The sequence below is a fragment of the Poecilia formosa genome, unplaced genomic scaffold (genome assembly GCF_000485575.1).
Source record: "Poecilia formosa unplaced genomic scaffold, Poecilia_formosa-5.1.2 Scaffold69, whole genome shotgun sequence".
In the NCBI taxonomy this organism is placed as follows: Eukaryota; Metazoa; Chordata; class Actinopteri; order Cyprinodontiformes; family Poeciliidae; genus Poecilia; species Poecilia formosa.
Window position 1 is genome coordinate 2,318,371 of NW_006800008.1, and position 25,242 is coordinate 2,343,612.

The 25,242-nt window shown below is 36.6% G+C and overlaps 3 protein-coding genes across 9 annotated transcripts in view; 1 reads left to right on the forward strand and 2 right to left on the reverse strand.

Moving 5' to 3' along the window:
* th2 (tyrosine hydroxylase 2) lies at positions 1-6,476 on the reverse strand. The gene is made up of 12 exons (XM_007555324.2): positions 5,615-6,476; positions 4,055-4,232; positions 3,896-3,984; positions 3,137-3,204; positions 3,003-3,053; positions 2,783-2,928; positions 2,543-2,678; positions 2,397-2,466; positions 2,246-2,302; positions 1,767-1,862; positions 1,557-1,690; positions 1-330 (listed from the first exon to the last, which is right to left on the reverse strand). The coding sequence occupies exons 1-12, from the start codon at positions 5,903-5,905 to the stop codon at positions 165-167; spliced, it is 1,482 nt and encodes a 493-aa protein (XP_007555386.2). The 5' UTR covers positions 5,906-6,476; the 3' UTR covers positions 1-164.
* A 470-nt stretch (positions 6,477-6,946) lies between these two features.
* On the reverse strand, positions 6,947-24,446 carry pah (phenylalanine hydroxylase). 2 transcript variants are annotated; one of them, XM_007555331.2, is made up of 13 exons: positions 24,322-24,445; positions 23,620-23,736; positions 19,538-19,721; positions 16,108-16,196; positions 15,620-15,687; positions 13,783-13,979; positions 12,308-12,443; positions 12,158-12,227; positions 11,998-12,054; positions 11,018-11,113; positions 9,826-9,959; positions 8,736-8,851; positions 6,947-7,351 (listed from the first exon to the last, which is right to left on the reverse strand). In XM_007555331.2, exons 1-13 carry the CDS (start codon positions 24,391-24,393, stop codon positions 7,308-7,310), a joined length of 1,380 nt encoding a protein of 459 aa, XP_007555393.1. In that variant the 5' UTR covers positions 24,394-24,445; the 3' UTR covers positions 6,947-7,307. The 2 variants fall into 2 exon arrangements, with proteins under 2 accessions (XP_007555393.1, XP_007555392.1); XM_007555330.2 differs by lacking the exon at positions 6,947-7,351 and having other exon boundaries at positions 8,618-8,851; positions 24,322-24,446.
* LOC103140261 (hyphal wall protein 1) overlaps positions 19,649-25,242 on the forward strand; it is a 78,172-nt gene continuing 72,578 nt past the window's right edge. For 3 of the 6 annotated variants that reach the window (XM_007555325.2, XM_016673056.1, XM_016673055.1), the window contains exon 1: positions 19,654-19,737. In XM_007555325.2, coding sequence (XP_007555387.1) covers positions 19,730-19,737 — 8 coding nt within the window. In that variant the 5' untranslated portion in view covers positions 19,654-19,729. Of the gene's footprint in view, positions 19,738-25,242 lie in introns of all 6 variants that reach the window. The other 3 variants (XM_016673057.1, XM_016673058.1, XM_016673059.1) reach the window with 2 other exon arrangements.

The window sequence follows — 25,242 nt, forward strand, 5'->3', positions numbered from 1 at the left end:
CACATTTCATGAAAATAAACATTTATTTCTCTTTTTACATAATATTTACCTTTCATACACATATCAAAGAAGACTAGTCAAAATTTTCTACGATTGGGGATGTTTACGGCATCAGTTGGCCTTTCTTCAACTTTCTGGTCTCTGCTGATGATCCAGTTTTGATCCTAGGATGAGTTGAGCTTCTCCAGAGCACTGTGGAGGGTCTTCAGGTCCTCTCGGACCTGGCTCAAAGCGTTCTGGACCTTGCTTGGCTGGTCCAGAACCTCCACGCTGCAGGTGAAAGGGTCGTAGCGGACTGCAAAGGGACGCTTGATGTTAGCAGAGTATTTCCTGTCAGAAAGAAACACATTCATATCCATTACATCTCGTTTCTCAGGAAACTGCCACAATATGTTAAATACATCAATGATTTAGAGAAGAGGGGTCATTTATTCATCCAACGTATATTTAGGTCCAGAAACCTTAGATAGTTTCACTAATCAAAGGTTGGCCCATATTATGCCTACTTAGAAACAAATGCTATGCACCACTTATTCCTTTCCTAACTGGTAGAAATGATAGTCTCCATCAATTGTGGCCAAAGTTTTTGCTCGTTACTCATGTGTAGTTTCTTTTTGCATCAACTTAACACTCTAATTTTTAGGCCGATTTGTCACCAATAAATTGTTCTTGAATGGTGTTTGACTTCTCTTTTCATTCATGGAAGCAGTTGGTCTCAGAACTGGAAGGAATCCTTCTTTCTGGGATGAGAAGAAACTCATACATGGATTGTGGCAGGAAATCTTCACTTTGCACCAGTTTCCTGCTGTCCCCCTTTGGACTTCCCAATAAAATCCAATCTACCATTTGCCATCTTTCTTGTCACCAAGTCTTCGGTGTTCATCTAAATCTACATGTACCCATTTATTACCAGTCCTGTGCAATCTGCACTGGTGGCAACATAATTCTGGACCAAACTCCTATGTAGGAGATGTTTATTGATGCTGCTAGACTAGATAAGATTAGAACCGAGCAGAATTGCATAGGAAGGAAATGGCCATAGAACTTTGAGATAAATTAAACATTGTTTTCAAAATTTGTACAAATTAGTGACTTAATTTAACAAATTTTTTCTGGAGACCATTCCTTTTTCCAAATTAGCCCAATTTTAGTCCAATTGAATGGGGAGTGACCTTGGACATCAATTTCCTAGTCTTGCCAAAGATTCTTAATGGGATTTCTTGTTGTAATACTGCTGGAAAGAAGAACATAATCTCAGTGTTTCGTTATATCCAACTTCCCTCGCCTTCCTTAAGAAAAGTTTCCCCACAGCATGTTTCTTGGTCTGTTCAGTTTGACCTTTGCTATTTTCCCTACATGGCCAAGAGGAAACAGGACCACTTCTTTTCAATCTCAATAGAGGACAGACTGGTGGAGTACAGGAGATTCTTAATTTTCTTGGCTGATTAATCCCTGTGACAACAGGTGGACATGAATTTAATTAGCAGATAGTCTAATTATCTCCACATCTATTTCCTTCTCTATAAACTTTTCTCATAAAGATCCCCCATACGTACCTCAGCTTCACCTTTGCGTCCTCAAAGCTTTCAGACACAAAGTAAACCGACTGGTAGGTTTGGTCCTGGTACGGCTGCACTGCCGTCTCCTCTGGGTTGAATGGCTTGTATTCGGGTTCGTTTGACAGGGCGTACTGAAGGGGGAAAGGACCATCAGCACAACAAACAAACGCTTATTTGTGTGTGAAGAAGAAAAACAATGAAACTCACAACAAGCTCTCCATACGAGGAGAGGAGACCAGCTCCGTAAGCTTTGACTTCACCGTTCTGCTTGCAGAGGCCAAACTCCACAGTGAACCAGTATAACTGGAGAGGAGAAGTATGATGGCATGTTAAGGCCATTGTAGAGAAGAATAAATTTAAGAGTAAATTTCACAGAAAAAAATCTTAAAAATGTCTAATCTTGCAAAGTTGAAAATTTTTGTCAAAAATCTCAGAAATGTTCTTTAAAAAATTCCTCAAATGTAATTTTTCTCTTGGAAATTTTTGATTTTTCAAACTCAGAAATGCCCATGTTTTTTCTTGGAAATTTCTTAAATCAATCTCAGAATTTTTGAGGTTTTTTTTTCTCTGAAACGTACTCCTTTATTCCTATCTACAAATCAAACAAATCAGCATCGTTTTATGTTCAGAGATGCAGTTGCTGCGTTTTGCCACTAGATGGCAGCAGAGGCTCATATCTTTCCTACCGTTGAAAGTTTTTCAATCTCCTCATCTGAAGCTCCAAGCGAGGCGAGTCCAATCTCCTGGAAACAAACAAAAATGTGTAAAAAAAAATAAAAAACTGTTAGAGGTGATTTAAGCAAAAACAGACAGCTGGACTGATATGGGAATATTTACCTGGGAAAACTGTGCGAATTCCCGATCTCCCAGCATGGGGATGTGTCCGAGCAGCTCGTGGCAGCAGTCCCTGTCAGGGCAGATTGATCCAAGTTAGTGAGCTGAACAGATGCTTTCATGAGCCTGATGCTGGAAAACGAACTCACGGTTCAGGGGAGTGCATGGGGGAAGACGGGTGTCGGATGTACTGGGTGCACTGGAAGACCCTGAAGGCCAAACTGGCCAGAAAGTCTCTGGCTGAGAGCAAGCCGGCGACCGGACGCAGCTGGAAACCAGTTTTCTCTAAACACACAGAGGGAAAGTAGACAAAAGTCACACATTTTTAAAAGCTGATGATGTTTTCTGTATTTAGGAGCTTGGGACTGGTGTATTTTCTTTTTTCTGACCTTTCAGGAAGGCGGACACGTCTCGGAGCTGAGGGATGCAATCCCCTCCGTATCCGCACTCGTCCTCCAGCTGCTGCAGGCTGTCCAGGAACTGCCTGCAGGCCAGGCTGGGATAAACACTCCTCAGCTGCTGGTAAACCTTTCTCCTGTAAGCAGCAGATGGAACGTCACCTCTTCTGTCACATTTCAGATCGTTTATCGCACAGCGTTTGTAGCTCACCATGTGGATATTTCTTCTGCTGTGTACTCCACCGTGGGCAGCGGGTCGCCTCTGCAGCAGAGACACAGTTTTAGGAGAGGAGAGAACTTTTTTAATTTATCACCAATATCGGACTTTAAGAGATTTTTACTCACTGTTTGTATCTAAATGCGAGTTCAGAGATGGCCGCTCGTCTTTTTCTGTACTCTGAGTCATTATATCCCTGCAGAAAAGAAGGAATTTAGATAAATTTACCTCTAGATTTAATCTTTGTGCAAAAACTTCTGTACAAAATGTTTTATATGTATTTGACGGACCTTCACATTGTTCACCAACACCAGTTTATTAAGGACCAATTGGAAGAAAACTAAGGCCACATTCACACTGCAGCCTGTAGTGACCCAATTCCGATTTTTTGTCAAATCATCTTTTTAGGCATTTCCAAATATATGCGACTTGTATGACGACCTGAAAGTGTCCCGCATGAGCAGTAGAGGGCGCAATAACCTTACACATAGAAATCGTGCTCAGAGTTTTGCCAACCGCCACAAAGAAGAAGCGCTCAGTGTTTGCCGGAGAAGTAAACATGGCTCCAAATGGTGGAGCATATCTTATCATTTTGAAGTTGTTGTCCAACCAGAACCAGCACATTAACAACTTAATCCTCATTCTGGTCCGCCATGGTTGTTGTTTTTCTTCCCGCTTGCGAGTATCGTGACGTTAGGATCGGATGAACGCGAACTGGCCGATCAGATTCTGATCAGATATTTATCGGATATCAAATTGCCTGGATCGCATTCGACAAAAAAAAAATCTCACTTGTGGTGTTCGGACTTTCATGAAAGGATCAATCGGAATTGGGTCACGTCTTGCATTGTGAACGCAACCTAAGAGTTGTTTACATAAACACTCACAGGATGGTCGCAGTGTAAGTCTGGATCAAATTTCGTTATCAGCAGGTTGCACCTGTCCAGGTCTTTAATCTGTCGAGGAAACCAGGGAGCTGCAAAGACCGGAAACACAAATCGGTTCATAAAGAGTCTAAATGTTAAATCCGGCCTGTGGGGTCCTACCTTTCTCCTCGGGCACGGTGCGAACATCGTCGGCGACCCGTTTCAGCGAGTTGATGAACACGTCCAAGTCCGAGCGGTGGACCTCACAGCTCATGAAGAACTCCAGGTCAGGAAGTCCGCCGAACTTGGTCTTCCTCCTGGGCCGGCTCTCCACATGGAGAAGTTTGGCTTCAAACGTCTAAATGATCAGAAATGTACACACAATGTTCGCTTTCCATTCAACACTTTGGGATTTGTACAGCTAAAGCAGGAAATTGGATATTTTAAAAATATTTTTCTAAGTTCAAGGGCTTGATTCTGGCTATTTTATTGCAGAATTGTATCTGCAGCCTTCCTAAATTTGTCAGATGATTTTAACTTTCCACATTGGATTTTTTGACCTATTTAATATCTTTAGGATCTTTTTTCATACAAATCTTCATAACGGGACTCTGAATTAATTGATGTTAGTGACAATTCCGTCAGTATAAACAAATAAAATGTTGGCATAATTAAATAAATTTAGAAAGCAAACTCTTCAGATATTCTACTTTCTATTTTTTTTAGAAGTTATTTTCATTTTGAATTTGCATAACTTTTTGCAGTTATAGAAAATATAAAGCAGTCCTTCTTAAGCTAAAATTAAATTTACAAATCACACAAAATAACTTTATTTCATGGTTTAAAAGTTTAATTAAATTGAACTTAAATCACAGAAATGGTCACATTAGCATTGATTACTAAAGTTTTGCTTGAAAATCACATTAAACGACTGTACATTTTTTAAAAGTAAATTATTTTTGAGTTCTTCCTGGCAGTATTTTACTGTTTTTCCTTTTTTTTTTAATTTAGTTAAATTTTATTTTTTAGCATTTTATTTGTAAAATTTAACAGAAATTATTTGAGATTATATCAAGACTCTTTCTAGGGTTTGTTTTAACTTAAAAGCCTCTAAATACAGCAATGAATTTGTTATTAATAGCAATTTTGGTGGCAATACAAATAATCAAGTACATTGATTAAGTGAGAATAAAATTAATAAATACATCATAAATAAATTAGAATCAAGTTTCAAATGTTTTATGTGGATGAAACGATCAATTAGTGAATATTTTAGATAAGTGCGAAATAATAATATTAATTACATTTAACTTTTCTGTCAAACCCTTTTAGTTTTGATGCAGCCTCATTATAAAATAAAATATTTGTTTTCAGGTATTAATGAACTTGAACTGGATTGGATTTAACTTAAATTTGCTCTCATAAATGAACCATTTATACTAATAACATGATAAAAATAAATGTCAATTTATTTATAAACACTTTAAAAGCAGATATTAACTGCACCAAAGTGCAAACCACAGATAAAAACACAAATAATAATAATATAATGATACAAAAATAATGTAATAATTCAGTAATAAATAAAGCAATGTAATTAATAATTCAGTAAAATAAATATTTATTTAGAAATTTTCTTTACTTTAAGCTGGAGTTTCAGCTTATAAAAAAGTTTTAAGAACCCAAATTTATACCAGGAAGTCATAAAGTAACATAGAACTTAATTAAATATTATTTTACCTCAAATACTTTCCCAGTTTGAAAGAATCCGGAGTTTTTCTCGTTGCTGAGCGCGAACAGGACGCTCACGGTGACCGTGCCGTCCTTCTCCTCGAACACGGCCCCGTTCCCGGACCGTGAGGGCCCCGCTGAGGGCCCCGCGGGGCCGCTGCCGATGCGCTCCCGGCGCGCATCCTCGATCAGGCTCTGCTTCCTGCCGCCGAGCGCCTGCGTCGCGCCGTCGGTCTTCATGTGTCCGCGCTGTGCTGCAGCTTCGTCGGTCACCGGAGCGAGCGGGCGGTGCGCCTTCATTCCCGCTGCCGCTGCGGGTCGGGGTTAAATAAGCGCTCCGAGTGGATTGATGGAGGTAAATTGCGCAGGCGCAACACGTGAGCCCGGCTTTTTGGGGAGCCGTGCGTCATTTTTCTATTTATGGGTTTTGCTTGGAGAGGAAAAAACAGTTCAGGTGAATTTAACAGATGTTTTCAAGCAGAAACATCAGGGTTACATAAATGTTACACACGGTGATAAAATAAATTCTGTCTCATTAAGTGTAGATGCTCATATATTTAAATTGTTCACCTGCACTTATTCAGAGGTCTAAGTTCAGGTGAAAAATGTAAACGATTATTTGAATAAACTTTATTCTCCGTCAGTCAAAGTGTCCAAACTTTAGATTTGTTTAAAAATGTTCTGGAAATTAAACTTGAACAAATTTAGATTCTTTAAAGTGTTTTGTTTTCATCTAACTGGAAGTTTTTCCCAAATTATTTTCCACCTCAGTTTAGATTCTGTGACCTGATTTTTTTTTTTTTTTACTGTTTTAAAGAAAATTAACTGGCCAATTTTATAAGCAAATAGAGAAAATTCATAAAAACATTAACATTAAACATCCATCCATCTGTTTATCTATCCATCATCCATCAATCATCATTTAACCATCCAACCAACTATCCATCCATCCATCTATTCATCCATCCATCCATCCATCCATCCATCCATCCATCCATCCATCCATCATTTAACTATCATCCATCCAGCCGTCCTTTAACCATCCAACCAACCAACTATTCATTCATTCAACCATCCAACCAACTATCCATCCATCATTTATTTATCCATCCATCCATCCTTTAACCATCCATCCAACCAACCAACTATTCATTCATTCATCCATTCATTCATTTAATCATCCAACCAACCAATTATCCATCCGTCCGTCCATCTTGTCCATAAATTCTGTATTTTTCAGTAGAACAGGTTTGGACCTGAACACCAGTTATGAATCCATTAAAGACAAATTTCTGGTCATAATTCTGGAGTTTGTAGAGGAACATAATGAAAGATGAAACATTTATTTTTATTAAATTTTAATGCATAAAAATCATTTGTCAGACGTAAAACGTGGAAACAGGAAAAATCTCTTCACTACAAAATGCGTAGAAACAAATCAGAGAAATGAAAAGTGCTATAGGTGAAGCTTATATTCAACAAAACTTAACTAAAAGATGTTGACTACCAAATACGTCCATTTTGAAAAATAACTTCAGTAACATTCATGCAGCTATAACACACAACGTCCTGTTTACGTTGCATGCTGCAGTTTATTTCAGACATTTTCTACCCTAATATTCAGGATGCTATAATTGTCGTTTAGCTAAACTGAGAAGAAACAACAGAAACTGAAATCATTTTATATGAGCTGGATCAGCAGCTACTCCAGTTTCTTCAGGGCTTCGCACAACTTCCCCAGCTCACCTGAAGAAAATCAAACATCAAACCAGAGAGTTTAATTAGTAAAAAGATGAACAGAAGTGTTGGTGATACTTTATCTGAAGGAGCCTGAATGTTAAACGGTAAATAATGACACTTTTACTGGACTTTTAATGCAAGTTTGCTTTAAAAGTGTCGATATTTATCAAATAACCACATAAACTTTCATGTTTATGACAGCATCCTGTCAAATAAAGTGCTACCAAAGTGTTTTTGTTGTTTTTTCAAAGATTTTATAAGCAGTGAGATAAAAATAAACCTCTTCAGTCGCCTCATTAATATGCGTCTGACGCAGCCCATCAAAGCTAAATTTAGGATTCAATTAAGGAGCGGCTGTTATGTTGATAATGTTTATTTATGTTCAGTCTTTTGAAAAAGGCTGAAAGTAAATCTAAAATACAGAATGATGATGATAATAATAATGTTTGTACCTTTTCTTTATCTTTAGTGTTAAGAACATGAAGTTAGGAGAAAATATTTAAATAAATTTAATCAACTAAACCAAACTTAACATATTTATGTTTGTCCTGATTTTATTCTCTATCCTCTATGAAACTGTTCTTCCTTCCTTCCCTCATCCCTCGTTTCTTCATTTGTTCCATCTTTTGTCATTCCTTTTCCTTCCTTGCTTTCTATTTTGTTGCCTCCATCTCATTGCTTGTTTTCTGTTTTTCCTTCCTTTTTTCTTCCTTCCTTTTCCTTATTTCCTTCCTTCCTTTTTCTCCTTCCTTCATTCTGTCCTTCCTTCCTTCTTTCATTCCTTCCTTCTTACCTTGTTCCCTCAATCTCATTCCTTGTCATCCTCCTTTCTCTGATTCTTCCTTCCTTCTGTCTTTTCTTCCTTCCCTCTCATTTCTTGTTTTTTCCTTCATTATATCCTTCCTTCCTTCCTTTCATCCATCCATCCATCCATCCATCCATCCATCCATCCATCCATCCATCCTTCCTTCCTTCCTTCCTTCCTTCCTTCCTTTCTTTCTTCCATCCTTCTTCCATCCTTCCTTCCTTCCTTCCTTTCTTCCATCCTTCTTCCTTCCTTTCTTCCATCCTTCCTTCCTTCCTTTCTTCCATCCTTCCTTCCTTATTTCCTTTCTTCCTTCCTTCCTTCCTTATTTCCTTCCTTCCTTCCTTCCTTTCTTCCATCCTTCCTTCCTTATTTCCTTTCTTCCATCCTTCCTTCCTTATTTCCTTTCTTCCTTCCTTCCTTCCTTATTTCCTTCCTTCCTTCCTTCCTTCCTTCCTTATTTCTTTCCTTCCTTCCTTCCTTATTTCCTTTCTTCCATCCTTCTTCCTTCCTTCCTTCCTTGCTGCTGCAGCCTGAGAGCAGACGCTGCTGCAGCAACGCGAGCTGGACGAAGCGGCGCCTTACTGTGGACGCAGTCGGCCAGGTTGGTGAGCTGCTGGGTGTTGTTGAGGACCTCGATGCTCTGGGTGTAGGGGTTGTAGCGCACCGAGAACGGCCTGGGGATGGTGGTGGCAAACTTCCTGTTTCACAAGCAGCTCAGACTCAACATCCACACCTTCAAACCGTCACGTCAAACTTCAACATGTTTCACTGGGTTTTATGCAAATCACTAACATGAGCAGGTTATTAGAAGAAAAGCCACTCTGGGGATGATGCGTTCAAATGCAGCGTTTTATTTTTATAAAAATGCGTTATCTTTTAATTCACTGGTTCATATTGGACTTTCACATCAACGAGGTGAAATATCTAATATTCAAAATCTGTTTCTTGTGCAAATATCAAAACTAACTTATAGGACAGGGTGTCCAAACTTTTAGCAACTGAACTTCAAAATAAAAATCAGGTATTTTTTAGGAAAAATGCAAAAGTTATTGTATTGTTAAAAACAAGCTAAATACACAATATTTTGATTTTTGTGCATAAATAAATTATAAATCATCTCATTGGTATTCTAAGCTCCTCTTTTTCTCTTTTTTATATCATAGTTTAATAAATTGATTTGCTCCAATTCTACTGTTGTGTAAAAATTTTGTACTCAAATTAAAATTAAAGCCAAATTTTTAGTTATTATAAGATGAATATTTTGTGTTGTTGCTCAAGTTTTCCATTTTAGAACCATTTTAATTTGTCTACATCATTTTATTTATTCATTTTAAGCATTTCACCATCAACAGTCTGGTGAAATAAAGCTGTGGTTTTCATAAATTATAGACGAGGGACGCAAATAATCATTGCAAGGGACACAAATGGCCCCCGAGCCCCTGATTTAGAATCTTGTTTTAAATAAATAACTTTAAAATATTAATAAAAGGTACCAGTTCCAGTGGCAGGAAAATTAAATAATTATTTTCTTAAAATAAGCTCCTATTTCTTGCTCGTTGGTTAGTTTTGTTTTATTTCTAGTGTTCTGCGATATTTGCACCAGAAAGTAGATAAATACCTGGTGACATTTTGTGTTTTTACAGTGAGAATCGCCTAAAATCAGAGCGCATACCTCACTTTCTCCTTGGCGTCCTCGAAGCTCTCAGCAACGAAGTAAACAGGCTGGTACTCGGTAATCGGGTATTTTTGCTGGATGGTCTTCTCCGGGTCGAAAGGTTTCAGCTGGGGCTTATCCGTTAGGCAGTACTGGAAACGATAAAAAAACAAAAACAACACGTTTACAGCATTCCTCAATGGTTTCCATAGCAACAGTAAGCAGGAAGTGCAGCATGGTTTGACAGAGTGCACTTCCTGCTGGTGGCTGATGATGTAAGAAGCTGACCTGGATTTTCTCCTTCGCTCACCCAGTGAACTGAATCACAGCCGCCCAGCAGGGGGGCTTCCCCACTGACACATTGAACTGAACCTGAGTGGGCCACTAACCCACTCTGAGAAACAAACTGAATGTTTCAGAACAAACTTTCCATGCTAAAGCCTCCAAATAATCATTAGCCCCTTTGCTAACCCACAGACAACGCTACAAGAAACATCCGTTTAGCATGGATGCTAACCGCATAGCTTCTGATTTTAGTTTGATTTTAGTTTTTGCACCAATGTTTAGCGTCCACTTAGCTTGATGAGTTTGACTGGCAGCCAATCAGAAAGATGAGTATGGCAAATGACATTTCAGTTATGTCATAATTATCTAAATAACTACAATGCTAAGAAAATAGAATAAAATACTATTAGAATAAAGTTGCACCAGAAATAACATGAGAATGAAATAGTATTATGAGATTAAAGTCAAAATATTACAACTTTATTCTCATTATTTTGACTTTATTATTACTGTAATCTGATAATAACATGACTTTACTCTCATTATTATAACTCGTTTTATGTCGACTTTATTCTTGTAAAATAATTTTTTTCCCTGTAATTTTAGGATTTTTTTTCTTATGTTTTATTTCTCGTAATATTGTGAGTTTATTCTCATATTTAAATTTATTCTCAAACATGTAATATTATGATTTAATTCTTGTAATTTTTTTAAAACTTTTTTTCTCATAAGTTATTTATCTTTTCTTAGAATTGACCCGATGCTCTGTTGTTAAAAAAAAAGAAGTTTTCATGACGAAAACTATTTCATAAATTGTACCTCAACTTTCCAGGGCCGCCACAGTCTCCCCCTTGTGGCCTCCTTGCGGCCCACGGCCTCCACTTTGAGAAACACTGTGTTATCATGTTTGAAAGCTTCCTGTTACCTTCAGCTCCCCGAATGACGACAGCAGACCAGCTCCGTACACCTTGATGTCGGAGCCTTGCTTGCAGAGGCCAAACTCGACGGTGAACCAGTAAACCTGGAAACACAAAATACGTTAAATCTGATCTCTACGCTTCTTCTTAAATCTTACTTCCTCTAAAACTTTTAGTGACGTCGACCAAAAGTTCTCATGGGCTGAGAAAATACAAGTAAAAACTAAAATCATGCAAATATTTGCAGGGAAGGGGTGTTATTCATTGTAGATCCAACTAGTTTTCAAATTCTTTGGAGCTCGACTGAACAAATTTATTCTCGGTTAAAAGAACAAAACTTTAGTAATTTCTTTCAAAACTCTTGTTATGTTTAACAAAGTTTAATTGATTAGATAAAAACTGATTTGGGTTTTACTTATAAAAGTTTGGTTACAAAAAGATGAATAATTTATGTTAAACATATGGATAGATGGGATTTATCTGCATCATTCTTGATTTGCAGTTGGTGGCCGCACAAAATCAGTCCAAGGGCTACAAATGGCCCACGCGCCACACTTTGGGCACCCCTACTTTAGAATCGTTTACTCACTCGTTTAGAGCCACAAATATTGCATGAGAATTTTAAAGAACCATTGTTTTGTTTCTCTTTTTTGGTTTTAAAACAAAAAAAGGAGAGAGAAACATAAAACATTGCTGTTTAATTTCTTTATTTTAGTTGTTGCTAAGATCTAGGTTGTAAACATATATTTGGTGATTCATTCCCTTATATAATAACTAAGCCAGTGTAAAAAGTTTACTTTTGTAAAACTTAAATAAATTAGTCTGTTTTATTAAATTTTTTAGGCAAAAGTTTTAGGAGCCATTTCCAGTGGGGAAGCAATTTATTTGCTTTTGAGTTGGTCTCTCAACTCTAAAATTTTAACAATTTGACTCTTTCTTCAACAGTATTATTATTGTATAGTTATTTTTTTCTAAATAATATACTCACAGTAGCAAGTTTCTCAATGTACTCATCAGGGGCACCAAGAGAAGCAAGACCGATTTCCTGTAATAAAAATAGATACGATTAATTTTCCCACAGAAAAACCTAATTAAAACATTAATTTGTTGCAGATTATGTAAGACCTTTGCTTTAGGAGGATGAATACCTGAGAAAACTGGGCAAAACGAGGGTCAGCAAACAGAGGAACGTGTCCTAGGAGTTCATGGCAAACATCCCTGTTAAAGAAAATTACATTATTTTACATCATTAATGCAAAATTCATATTTAATTTAACGACAAACGTGTGAATGCGTACGGCTCGGGTGTGTATGTGGGCTTGGAGCCGTGACGGATGTACTGCGTGGAATGGAAAACTCGGAAGGCAAGTCCGGCCAGGAAGTCCCGGGATGAGAGCAGACCAGCTACTGGGCGGAGCCGAAAACCAGTACAGGCTGTGGGAGGGCAGCAGACATGAAACACAACACGACGCGTTTTCAAACACAGGAAGTGGGGCATTTCATTAGGTCAAGCCATCTCAAAATAAGGCGCTTCATGTTGTGTGTTACGTAAGAAATTCATGACTCAGTGGGTCATGAAGAGACATTTTTACTCATGTTTCTAAAAACAATAATTTCTTTAATAAATTCCCTTTTATTGCTGTAATAATAAAAAATAAGAAATTAAACACCTGATCCAGTTTATAGAAGTTTAAATAATTATTTTTAGAACATTTATGACATTTTAAAACATAAAATTGCTTTTAAATTTACCCAGATTTACACCAAGTGCTAATCTGTTTAGCTAGTGATTATTAGCCAAGATTCTTGAATGGTTTTGCAAAATTGTAAATAGATTGCTTTTAGAAAAAAAAACTTAGCCCTTATGGAAACATTTCTAATTAATGCTTGTGCTTATCCATTAAATTATTTACTCTTAACCAAAGATTACCTGACATTTTTCATTCAGTTACCTTATAAATTTACTTTTGTTGTATAAAGTATTGCTATAAATTATTACAAAGTAAATAGCAGTTTTAGACAATGGCAACAACAAATCTGATAAGGATTTTTATACACTAAAAAAATGTTTACATTGGCCATTACATTACGTAACTGATTACAAAGTTTTAATATCTGAAATCCTGCCAAGCTTTTCTGTTTTATCCACAGTTTTCACTCAACGCTGTCATTTTTCTATTTTTAAGCAGTTATGAGGCAAAACCTTAAACTGTTACTGCAGAAGTTACTCAACTAGTTGTTGCTAGGTAACCAAAGAATGAGTGAGTTGCTAGGTAACCAAAGAATGAGTGAGTTGCTAGGTAACCAAAGAATGAGCAAGTAAAGTTGATATTGCTGTGAGAGGTGGAGCTGCTAAACCTTTTATCTTATTTCCCAGAATGCCGTGTGGTTCTGGACCAGAGTTCGGTGGATATTCTATCAGATTATCTATTGATATTGTCTACCGTGACTATTATCCAGCTATAATCTGAATTTATTAGTCACCAACTATATAAATAGCTAAAATCAAACTGTAATCAAATAATATCTGATTCATCATATTGTAAGTCTGAGACTAAAATAATAATAATAGCTTAAAACTGAATGATTCCCTATAAGACTAAACTTTAAAGAAAATGTTTAATGGTACTTGATGTTATGCTGACACATTACCCATATCTCATTCTCTCATTAGTGATCTTTTTAATGTTGAACCAGGTGAAGTTCATCTAAATCCTGTTGTTTTTTAGGCCAAAAGTTGGAAAGGTCGAGTCTGGCTCCATTCACAACTCACACTGCAGGAAGCGGGAGACGTCCTCCAGCTGCGGGATGTTGTCCGGCTTGTAGCCGCAGTATTCCTCCAGCAGAGGGAAAACCCGGTTGTGTTCGCGGCAGGCGTGAGTCGGGTACAGAGCCTTGAGCTCCCTGAACACAATCCCCCATGTGACCTTCTCCTCCTCCGTGTACTCCACCCTGGGGATGGCCTGGCCGCTGGGACAGACAAAGGTAAACATGTCAGATACGTAAAGAAAGCAGTTTGCTTAAAGGATTAATTCATCAAATGAGATCTGAGTTATTTGCTGAATACACGGCAAAGTAACCTGACTTGGTGTCTTGAAAAACCCAACAAACGTAGACAGTGATGTATTTTATTGCAATTTTATGTTGTAGACCAACAAAAACAGGAAATAATGGTGAAGTGGAACAAAAATAATGCATGGATTTCATTTTTACTCAGCTGCAGTATGTAAGTTTTATTTAAAAAATGTGTTTCACATAGTTGTTAATAGCTAAGGTAAGGTAAATTTATTTATGTAGCACATGTTCAGCAACAAGGCATTTCAGAGTGCTTTACATGAATGAGAAGGAAATGCAAACAAAAACAACAAACCAAAAGAAAGAGAAACCAGCACAGCAAAAGAAAAACTACACTTTAAAATGTTCAGGTTGATCTGGGTTGCTAAGTAATCCACAATTTATACACTAGCAGGAGTTTCTCCAAGTCTTGCTCCAATATTAAAAGTGTAAAGCCAAGTATTAGTCTAACGTAATAAAAACAACACCATAAATGTTCCAGTTGATCTGGGTTGCTAAGTATAAAGCTAAATGTTGGTCTAAAGTAATAAGTCCTTAATACTGTCACCATGTACTGACTGTGTAATATGACACAGATAATCTGTGAAAAGACCGATTGCCTAAGACCCTCCTCCTGGCTCTGATTGGTTGTTTCTGGCTACTACTTGGAGATGACAGAGAAGCCCGATTTTTGTATTTTTCCTCAAATTATCTCTCTGTTAATGTCACAACATAGTGTCAGTTTCAACAAATATGTAAAAAACATTTTTTGTTCCAACTCCAGCTAAAGCTTCCCATCTGAAATTTTTGTTGTTGTTGTTTTGCTAAATATCTGAAGCTCAGTCAGATTGGATGGAGAACCTCTATACACAACTATTTATTGTCTTATTCTCAGTTGGACTTCAACTAGGCCCTTCAGATACATCTTAATGTTTGAATTTAATCAGTTTCCTTGTTGCTGTGGTTCCATGTTTGTTTTGTTTTGTGGCTGAAGATTCTCCCACACAAATTCACAAAGTTTGTGGTTGAAACGTGACGTAAACTGTGGAAAATCTTAAGGGATATGAATACTTTTGCATGACGCTGTAATAATCTTGTTCTTAATATTCAATTGACCCGAGATTAAAAAGAAAGAGATTAAATTATTCTAATTTTCAAGGCAACAAAAAGAACTACACTGTAAAAACACAAAAGTAACTGGTGTAGTTTCTAGTGAAAATATGTTAGTACACTTGAAATAAGAGATTTTGGAACTTGTTTTAAGTCAGTAAATCCTTAATATTGATGAAAAAGTACTGGTTTTAACATGCAGAAAATGTTTTAAGTGAAAAAGTTTTAAAACTAGCGGAACTAGTGAGGGTTTTATCAATTTTAACCAATTATTGAGTTAAAAAAAAGCTCCTACATCTTGCTGAAAAGTTACGTGTGAATTACCTTTAAGACATTTGCACATGAACTAGCCCTAAATTACTTGATAGGATTTTTGTTTTTGCAGCATACGCTAACACTTCACACCCTAACAGCCAAAAAATCTACTTTTTAAAGAGAGTAGTTACTGTTTGTAGTTGTAGGCGATGTCAGCGAACTCCTTCCTGCGGGCTCTGTACACCGGATCTTTGAAGCCCTGGACGCATAAAGGGAAATCCATGTTAGAAGTGATAAATCAAAGAGTGGAAATCCTCCACTAAACCCTCTGTGGCCTTTGACAGCATTATGCACACCGTCTCCAACAAGAGCCTCCATCTACATATTCAAATGAAACCTTTGAGGAGTGTCTTTCAGTTCACAGCAAATCCATTTTGCTTTAATGACACTGGCAAAAGGGAGCAATTATCTATAATTACAGGGGCTCAATTAAAGCAATGACATCAATTTGTGAGTCTGTGTGCTTTCCATTACAATGGACGCTGGAGTGCGCCCTGTCATCCTCGTGGCCCGGCTTTTTATGAGCCGCGTGGGCGTGGACGTGCGTATCTTTATGAAAACATGCAGGGAAGACGCAGGATGTGGAGAAACAGAAGATGATGGATGAGTCAGAACTCACCGGGTGATCAGCATCCAGCTCCGAACCGTAGCTGAGGATCTGGTTGGCAAAGCGGTCCAAGTCCTGGATGTCCTTCGGGAACCATGGCACTGAAGGATAAAGACATTTATTACGTGTTTTTATTAACATTTTATGGGGTTTGAACACTTTATTTTGCCTCAGATATTTATTCTTGGGTTAATCTTCATTGGACAAGAGCAGCAACCAATTATTATTTCAGTAACTGATTATTTCAGTGATTAAATGGATAAAAAATTGGCAAATTTACAGATTTTCCATTTAGCTATTTAAGTTTTTTTATATACAATATTACAGAATAAATAAAATAATTTAATACCTTTTTTAATTAAATAACATAATACTCCTTTAGTGAATTCAATTGGGTGAAGCTAAAACTAAACCGTTTGAGAATTTTGGCAAAAACAATATTTACAGACATGTTTTTATCTGTAAATAAAATTATCTGTTTTAATTACAGCTGCCAATAATTACTTTTTTCTAACTTTGTATACACCAGTTAATGATTAACCAATTACTAAATTAACTGATGTTTACTCTAATAATCAATTAATCAGAATTTATCCGATTAATCGTTTTAGTCCTACACTGGGCAGCCAGATTAGGAATAAATGTGAGGTTTTCCTAATTTATTAAGCACCAAATTTTTTTTATGCATTTCTCTTCAGTTTTAATGTTTTTTTTATTATTATTTAATTATTATTATTTGACATTTTTAGTATTGTTAGAATTGTTATTAAACGACTAAGGATTTCATATGGTGTCCTATTTTTTCACAGAATAGCTACTTGGAATAAATATTAAGAAAGAATAATTCCATATTTATTTTATATTTTTTAATTCTTTAAATCAATAAAATATGCAAAGCTGTCAAAACCTCCTATTTTCTACCTCTTCAGTGGTATAAATTGATTATTATTTCTTGTGGTTGGTCTTTAATGCAGTATTTAAGTACATGACTTTTGCTCGTTCATTCAGATTTACGGCACACAGAAAAGACAATGGTCCAGTGATAAATCTACATTTAAGCGGTGTGGTCCAGCCTCGGGCCCATAAGGACAACAGACCCCAGATCAGGCTCGCCTATAAACAGCCTGTCTCCAAAACAGGCTGTAAATTCCCTGCGTCCAACTTGACCCTGACCAGTTGACCTTGGTGTCTACATGGATCCTTGGTGGGCCTGTCTGTCTCAGTCTGCCATGACCTTGGCATGTTCTGTCTCCCTGTGAGAAACATAGAGCTCCTCTGTCTGCGCCAGGCCTGTTGGTTCTCAGTAGCTAAACTAATGTGTTTCTGGAAACAACTAATAAAGAGGTCTGGTTGGAGGAGAGGGGACATGAGTCTTACTGGCGACACTCACTGTCTACTACCATGTCTGTCTTTGGTTAATAAATGAGACACTTCAGTGGTAATAATGGCAACTTCATAAAATTTATTTCAGCCATGGATCTGAAGATGGCAGTATTTAAATTTCACCCAAACATTCATGGTCAGGATAAGATTCAACATTTTATCTATTTTTGTTTTGTGCCTGAATGTATTGATGAAACCTGTTCAAAAACTGTTATATCAATCAATTCTTAAAATTAAATAATATTACTGAACATCTTTTCAGTCCCTCCACGATTTTGTGTTTCTGGTACTAATTTGGAAACATTTGCAATATTTTGCTTATTTATGACGGTAAATGCAACTATTTATTTCTCGCTGTATAGATCATGGACTGTAATCTGACATCAACAATTTTTGAGAAGAATCTGCAATAAACTCCCAATTATATATTGGCGCAAAAAAGCACAGGGCTTTGTTGATTTTGTGTGAATTTCCATGGTAATTCTGAAGAAACTGGAGGGACTGATTGATAAAATCTGGCAGTAAACGGATAAAAACTGCATTGATTGATGACATAATATTTAAGCTCACAGGCCTTGAGTTTGACACGTGATTTAGACCAAAAGAAACAGGATTAGTGTTTACTTAATTAAAATAAATAAAACAAAAAAGTAGCCACAAAGTGTTTTTCTGGAGCGTTTCCCAAGAATAAGTTAAAACTTTTCTTAACATCTGGCCAAAATATGCTTCTTAACTTTCACTAAATGTTTTTTTAAAGCCTAGCATTGCAAAAGTGGTTTGAATGCATAGCAACATTCGCATAATTTTTCACTCTTTCCTTCATCGTGTTCTAACTGCTATAGCTAACTGTTAGCTGTTAGCATACGTAACGTCTTTAAATATGTTGATTTAATTTCAGTGTTGTTTTAACTACTTTTGAGCTAAACTAAAGTCAATAATATAATTGAATTAGTTCAAGAACTCGTGTTATGTTGAATACTGTTCCGGTATCTGATTTTGTTTAGAAAAGCTTTCTGTTGCTAAGCTAAGCTAGCTGCCCCACTAGCATGCCGTGAAGCCGCGCTACAGAGCTGAGCTAATTAGCTAATCTTGGAGCCAGGTGTGCTGAAGCAGAGACACCTAAAAGTTTCATGGCGCCGTGTTCACCTGGCCCTGGAGGACTGGAGTTTAGGGTGAGAGCGCTACGCTTCTTGAATATTTGGGGTGGAACAACATTTTCTTGTTTTTCTGGTTTTCTTGTGTATTTATGTTTCATAAGAAATTTACAAATTGTTCAGCAAAATGTCGCATCTTAACATTAACACCTTTCCCCAAAGGTCTAAAAGTTTTTTGTTAAATATATTTATTGTAACAAAGCAAATGTAATCTTTATTAGCAGGCTTCATAAAGTCATTATTAATAAGGTAAATACATTTTAAGTAAGTTTTCTTTTTAACTTTTCACCAAAAGCTGCAAGTTTTATTTTCTCAGTCCTACTATTGCATTGTCCTTGCATTTGTTTTCACTGCTAATCACTTTATGTTTATTTAAACACGAAAGATGTTGAACAATTGCACAGTTAAAATAAATTAAAATGAAAAGGTTTCTCAAATTGATGAGTAATGTCACTGCTTAGGACAAGTTTGTAATGTAATGAATCAATAAATTCAGCTAAATAAATTCAGAAAAATAATAAAATAGTATTTCACCTATACGTTTTGTAGATGTTGAGTAAATAGTTTCAAATAAATCTTTAAACTTTTCAGGTTATGATTTTTTGGATCCATTTCACTATGGTAATAGCGACCTTGTTTTAGCATCAGTATCAGATGAAAATTAATAAGTAATTAGCTGGTCATCCTTAGCCTTACTTTATTGGGAGTAAGGCTGTTTTGCCTATAGAATTTAGAATTAAATATAAGTTGGATTTTCAGTTTTTAGTTTTGCAGGTATTTAACTTCCTATTTTTTCTGAGAGAAATTGAAGCACCATTTCTTAGACTCTCAGCTGCTTATACATTTTTACCTCTCCACACAAGCACTTAGTTATGAGTTAGTTAATGTTGTGTTTTCATATTAACCTGTGTCCTTTTGCTTGTTGCGTGACAACTCGTGCACATGGCCGCTGATCTGCGTGCGCAGGCTGTCGATAACCTCATCCAGGGCCTGAGAGCAGCTGGGCTCCACACTGATGAAGAACTCGTACTCTTTTTTGTTCATCCGCGAAGGACGAGACTCGATGTGTGTCAGATTGATGCCATTATCCTACACAAATGAAAGGGTAAGTAAGCCTTCATCTGTTTCAGCGCACTTCCTGTCTTTCACCACCAGAGGGTGTTGTGTGATAGCTAAAGTCGTGGGTTTATCAGCATCGAGGCCTCCATGACCTGCTGTTACCAGCCTTGAACTCTGTCTGCAAACTAACTCAGCCAGACTAGACTTGCATAGAGTGCATTCACAAACCCACTTCATGGAGGCATTTCTGCTTTCTTCAGCAAAACTCCAAAACCACAGGTTTTCCAGACGTTTCTTGTTGGCATTCCTTAGTGTTTTCTTCAACATGGAAGACACCTAGCATGTGTGCCAAGTCTTTGTTTGAGTGTGCTTTCTTGTTTATGCAACATTTGAAGGGAGGAAGAGGGAGTATGTTGTTCTCTTTCTACTATAGGCTTAAAAGAAGAGGCGTGAGTGGGAGCGAGCCTCTAATTTACCCCATCTGGTTCCTATTCCACTTTTAAGTGTGGGACCATGCATTGTATTTTTGTTTCTCTAGCATTCTTTAAAAAATAGGTCAAAATTTATATGATTATTAATTTTTACTTTGCAACAAAGACCAGTTAGAATTATCTAACTAGTCAGTTGTACTTGAGATTAAAATTAATTATATTTTAAGATTTAAAGGACTATTATATTCACATTTACAAAAATAATTTGAGATGAACAGAGATAAAAAAAAACAACAAAATCAGGACTTCTAAAGAAACAAAAGAGAGGAGATCCGTTTTTACTTTATAAAGCAATAAAATATATTCAGTCCAGGTATAATGAAGTATTTTTGATTAAGTAGAGTGCTGTATCATTACAAAGCAATATATATTTAATTTATATGTATATATATATATATATATATATATATATATATAATATGTTTATTATAATACATACTTCATTTTCATTTTTTTTATTTCCCTTAGGGATTAATAAAGTATTTTTGAATTTGAATATGTTTTGTTTTCATTTATTTTTCTTACGTATACACATTGCCTGTTTTGTGTTTAAGATGTATTTGTACATCTTAGTTGCTTAAATTTCATTTATTTCTGTTTTTTTAAGGAATATCTTATTTTTGAGAGGTTCTTCCAAAAGAGGAAAAATATAAGTCAAAATTAACTTTTGAGAGAAGAGGTAGACTATACAAGAAAACTACTCATTTTTATTCAAAACTTGTGTTTGTGTCAACATGTGTTCATTTTAATCTGTAAATTAATTAAATTAAAAATAAAATCTCATCTTATCCCACTTCATTCTGTTTGAATATCCCGCTGCTTACCTTTTCTACCTTTGTATAAAAACTAAAAACCGCGCTCAATCTGGTATTTTTGGCTGAAAATCATCAGGATGCTGCTGTCACTTTGTCTGATTTCTCTTTACAAGCCGTCGCTCCTTCCTGAATCCTGCTGACAACAACAATAATGTTGCATCAGCCTGAAAGGTCAAGGTCAAGGCCGGCATCACAAGTGCACCACGCAGCTTGAGTTCCTGGCGGATTAGGAGTCAGGAAGTTGTAATTTTTCAGGATTTGAATGAAGATCAGACACATGAAACCTGTTCCTCTTGTTGGCGTTAACGTTGGGGTGGAATCAGTTGGTATCTGAGCAGCAGGGAGTCGGTTCTGTCTTCACGGTTTGGGCTGGGGGTGGAGCAGGGGGAGGATCAGCACAGCAGCAGCTCATAGGTTCACCAAAAACCTTAGAGCTGCTTGTTGACGGCAACATTTTTACTCAAACTTGGCATTGATTAGAGCCAAAATGTTCACTCATAAAACCTCACAAATTCCTCTCAATCCAAAACATTATTTATTACTATTTAATAATTAATTGTTTTTCTTTCACAAAGAAGAAAAACATGGACTTTAAGGGTATGCTGCTTTTCTGCAAATCATTGTTTACTCAGGCAGTCATACCATTCATGTACTCCAGAATCAATCGATCGTTTTCACTGCAAATATTTATTTTATCCCAGAATTAGTCATATTGTTAAAAAAACATCTCTAGAACGAAAACAAGGTGGAAAGCAAAACAGTTGATTAATTACATTAACCAGGAGATTAATCTGTATCCTGTTGCATCCTGTGAGTTTAAGCTAACAATTATTGTTTAAAACGATTAAATATCTCTCATCTAGAAGAAGAGAACCGGACTTTAATCTCAGAATTTTGACTCTAAATAATACAAAAAACTTTAAATTTCTTAGATCAAAAGTCAAAATTGAGAAAAAAAAACCTTTTTTCATTCAGTGGCTCTAATCCCCTTCTGTTCTAGAGACTATTTGAAGCACTCCACACCAAACTAATGTAAGGATCCATTAGTTCAATCTCTAGAGTAGCGCAGCAGCAAATGAGAGAGTGACAGCTTATGGCAAGCAATTTGTGTATTTATTCCATATCCATTCAGATTCACATCACATTCAGATACTTGTGGATGATTATTTGAACAGATTCTTCTGAAATTGGGAAATTTGCCTCCATTTAATTTAACCAAAATGTTTTGAGTCAACTTATAAGACGCTATCTAAGCAGAAACTTGTTAACAGAAACAAAAAGTGTGGCTGACATTCAACCAAATGTTAGTATACACATTTAAAATGAGACATTTCTGTTCTCTGTATAAATATCTGAAATTAAATCTAGCAGTGGTTTTAGGATTGCCAAAATTAAAAAGAGATTAACTTGCTTCATTATCTTCAAAATCTTTTTTATTTAGTATTTAGTACAAAACACTATGTTTAAAATCCAAGTGCATGGTGGGAAATTAATCAGATTCAATTAACTCCACCAATTCTGGGTCAGAGATGCCGTTGACTTTGACTTTGGAGCTTCATCCAGTTTTTTAGGGAAACTTTTAATGTTTTAATTGGACATGAATTGAACTGTTTAGTCAAAGTGAGGCTTTCAAACGTAATAACATTGAAGCTACAGTCGAGCATAGTGGTGGCAGCATCATGCTTTGGGGCTATTTTGCTTGGCACTGGATGTCAGCCATATTTATTTTTGATAAAAGCTTAAAATATGTTGTTGTGGTTTGAATTTGAATTATACTGTAGCAGTTTATTATTTAAAGCCAAGATGGAACTGTAGAGCATAGTGGTGGCAGCATCATGCTATGGGACTGTTTCATTGACTATTTCATATTTTTTTCACTTCTACAACAAGTTGACGACTAGATATTTAAAACTCGAGTTCAGTGAAATCTGATCTCAGCTGTAAAGTTTGAAAGATGCAATTTATGCATAAGAGGGTTTTGTGACAGAATTGCATTGTGGGAAATGTAGGCTTATTGTTTTAACAATTTAACTGCTGTTAGACTTTATAACAGCAGTTAAATTAGAATGGAAATGCTTGTTTTCTAACTCACTGACAGTGTGCGTTTGTGTTAGAAAATCGCAGATGTTTTATATTATTTTAACTCCTAAAGTTTCGGGCTGAGCACCAAGAGAGGGGAACGTTTCCTGCCACGTCCGCTTTAATAAAAAAGAGATAACCTGCAGGCGAAACGTCAGCGGACCAAAGAGCTTCTTGCTGTTTACACACGACTGATATCCAAACAAAATCAAATTGGATCTTTAAATTTCTTAAAATTAGAGACAAAAACAACAAAAAATACCTTAACTATGTTTATTTTTACCCAAACTGTGCTAAGATAATAATAAAAAATTAATTTAAGTTTTAGATGCTGAAATGCTGTTTCTACACACATGTTTTGTTTCATGTTAATCTTTAACTTAATGAAGCTATGATGCGTCATCAAGGTTGCGTCATGAATTTACCTTCTGCTCCCTGGAGCAGAAAGTAAATTTTTGAACTACTCCTTTAAGCAAATAAAACAAATTTCCATGTATCCTGAGTCAGATAAACATTAGGATATATATAAAGTTAAGTTTTTACCTCAAAGAGCCGCAGGGCCTTAGCCAGAGCTCCAACCTCCTCCTTCAGGGAGAAGATGCAGGTGATCACCTCCGACTTCCTGCTGGTGTCTTCTTCCAGATACGAGTTCCTTCTTCTCTGGAGAAAATAATAAAATATTCATATTTACTGGAACTCATAGCTCAGTTTCTGTTATTTTCTGCTGACGGATCAAGCGTGAGATCTCATTCTGAGCAGTGACATTCAGGAGACGACCTGAAGCAGACTTGCACCCTTTGACCTCTGGAGCTAAAGGATGCATGGAAGCATTCCTGCGCCTCCATGACCCAACCGGTCCCGGGAAATGCACAAAACTTTTCCTTCTGCAGAGCAGAACTGAGAAAAATCTGGAATTTTTTTTGGGGGGGGGGCATTTTTAAAAGCTGATTATTGCTGAAGCAGCTCCTGCAATTTGAATTGAAAATTTGCTAAAAAGTTGCATTTTTGTAGAGAAAAATTTCAGCTGCTGAAAGTTCCTGACAGTGGATCTGTGCATAGAGAGGGCTTTGTTTGTTTTTCACTCACATCAGCTGTTTTACTTTCTATTCACAGCACATAAAGGCAGAACCAGCTATTGTTTTTTGCTCTCACCAGAATTTTCCATTGATAAGGAGCTGTAAAATAATTTAAAAATCAATCAAAATTAGTTTGGAATAAGAGAAAAGTGACATTGTATATTTTTACCCCGGTGCCCGGCTCTCCTGTCTCTTCCTCCGGGCTGTGGTCTCCGTTCACTCTCTTGTAAGCGGCGTCCATCGTCTCTGCAGGTTTTGATGATCTGATGCTGGTTTCTCTGTCTCTGAGCCTCTCCTGTGCGTCGGGTTTTAACTTTACGTGGGCCACGTGACGCCACACCCCCTGTGTGTGTGTGTGTGTGTGTGTGTGTGTGTGTGTGTGTGTGTGTGTGTGTGTGTATCGGTATGTCACAGGATGGTTGTGAAACAGAACCGTTATGGTCACATCTGGATCCTGTTGTCCGCCGCTGGCCCCCGAGGCGACGCTCATGAAAGCCTGCATGTAAAAACAGTTTGGTCTCCTGCAGCCTGGCTGCCCTGAAAGCAGGTAGAAATATCTGGAGATTGGTGATCGCCTGATACTTAAACATGAAGCCGAATCTTATCTACCTCAACAAAGGTCTAAAAATCAACCAGTGTCCTCCTCTGCTCTGCTCCAGAGATGAACCGATCCGATATTTATGTCTGCATCGGTTTTGTCGAACAAAAATTCTACACCGGTGACAATGTGCCCGATCCATAAGGAGATATCCATTTAGTCTAATTCTATGCTTTGTGGTCTGAGCAACGTCATTCTTTATTTATTTTACGTTTTATTTTGAATTTCTAGGTTGTTTCAGTCAACTTATTTTTGTCAGTTTCTTTATTATTTATTCTACATTGGCTGCTATACCTCAATTGCACTGACTGAACAGAAGTTTGTGAAGTTACTTGTATTTATATGTGCTGTACTGGTGCAGAGTTACCAAATAAATGTGTAATTAAGTACATTTAAGTCTGTATTAAAAAAAAACAACAAAAAAAACAATTTTAACTCAATACAGCACCGTTTTTTTGTATGAGATCGTTACGGGCCAATTTTTTTAACCTC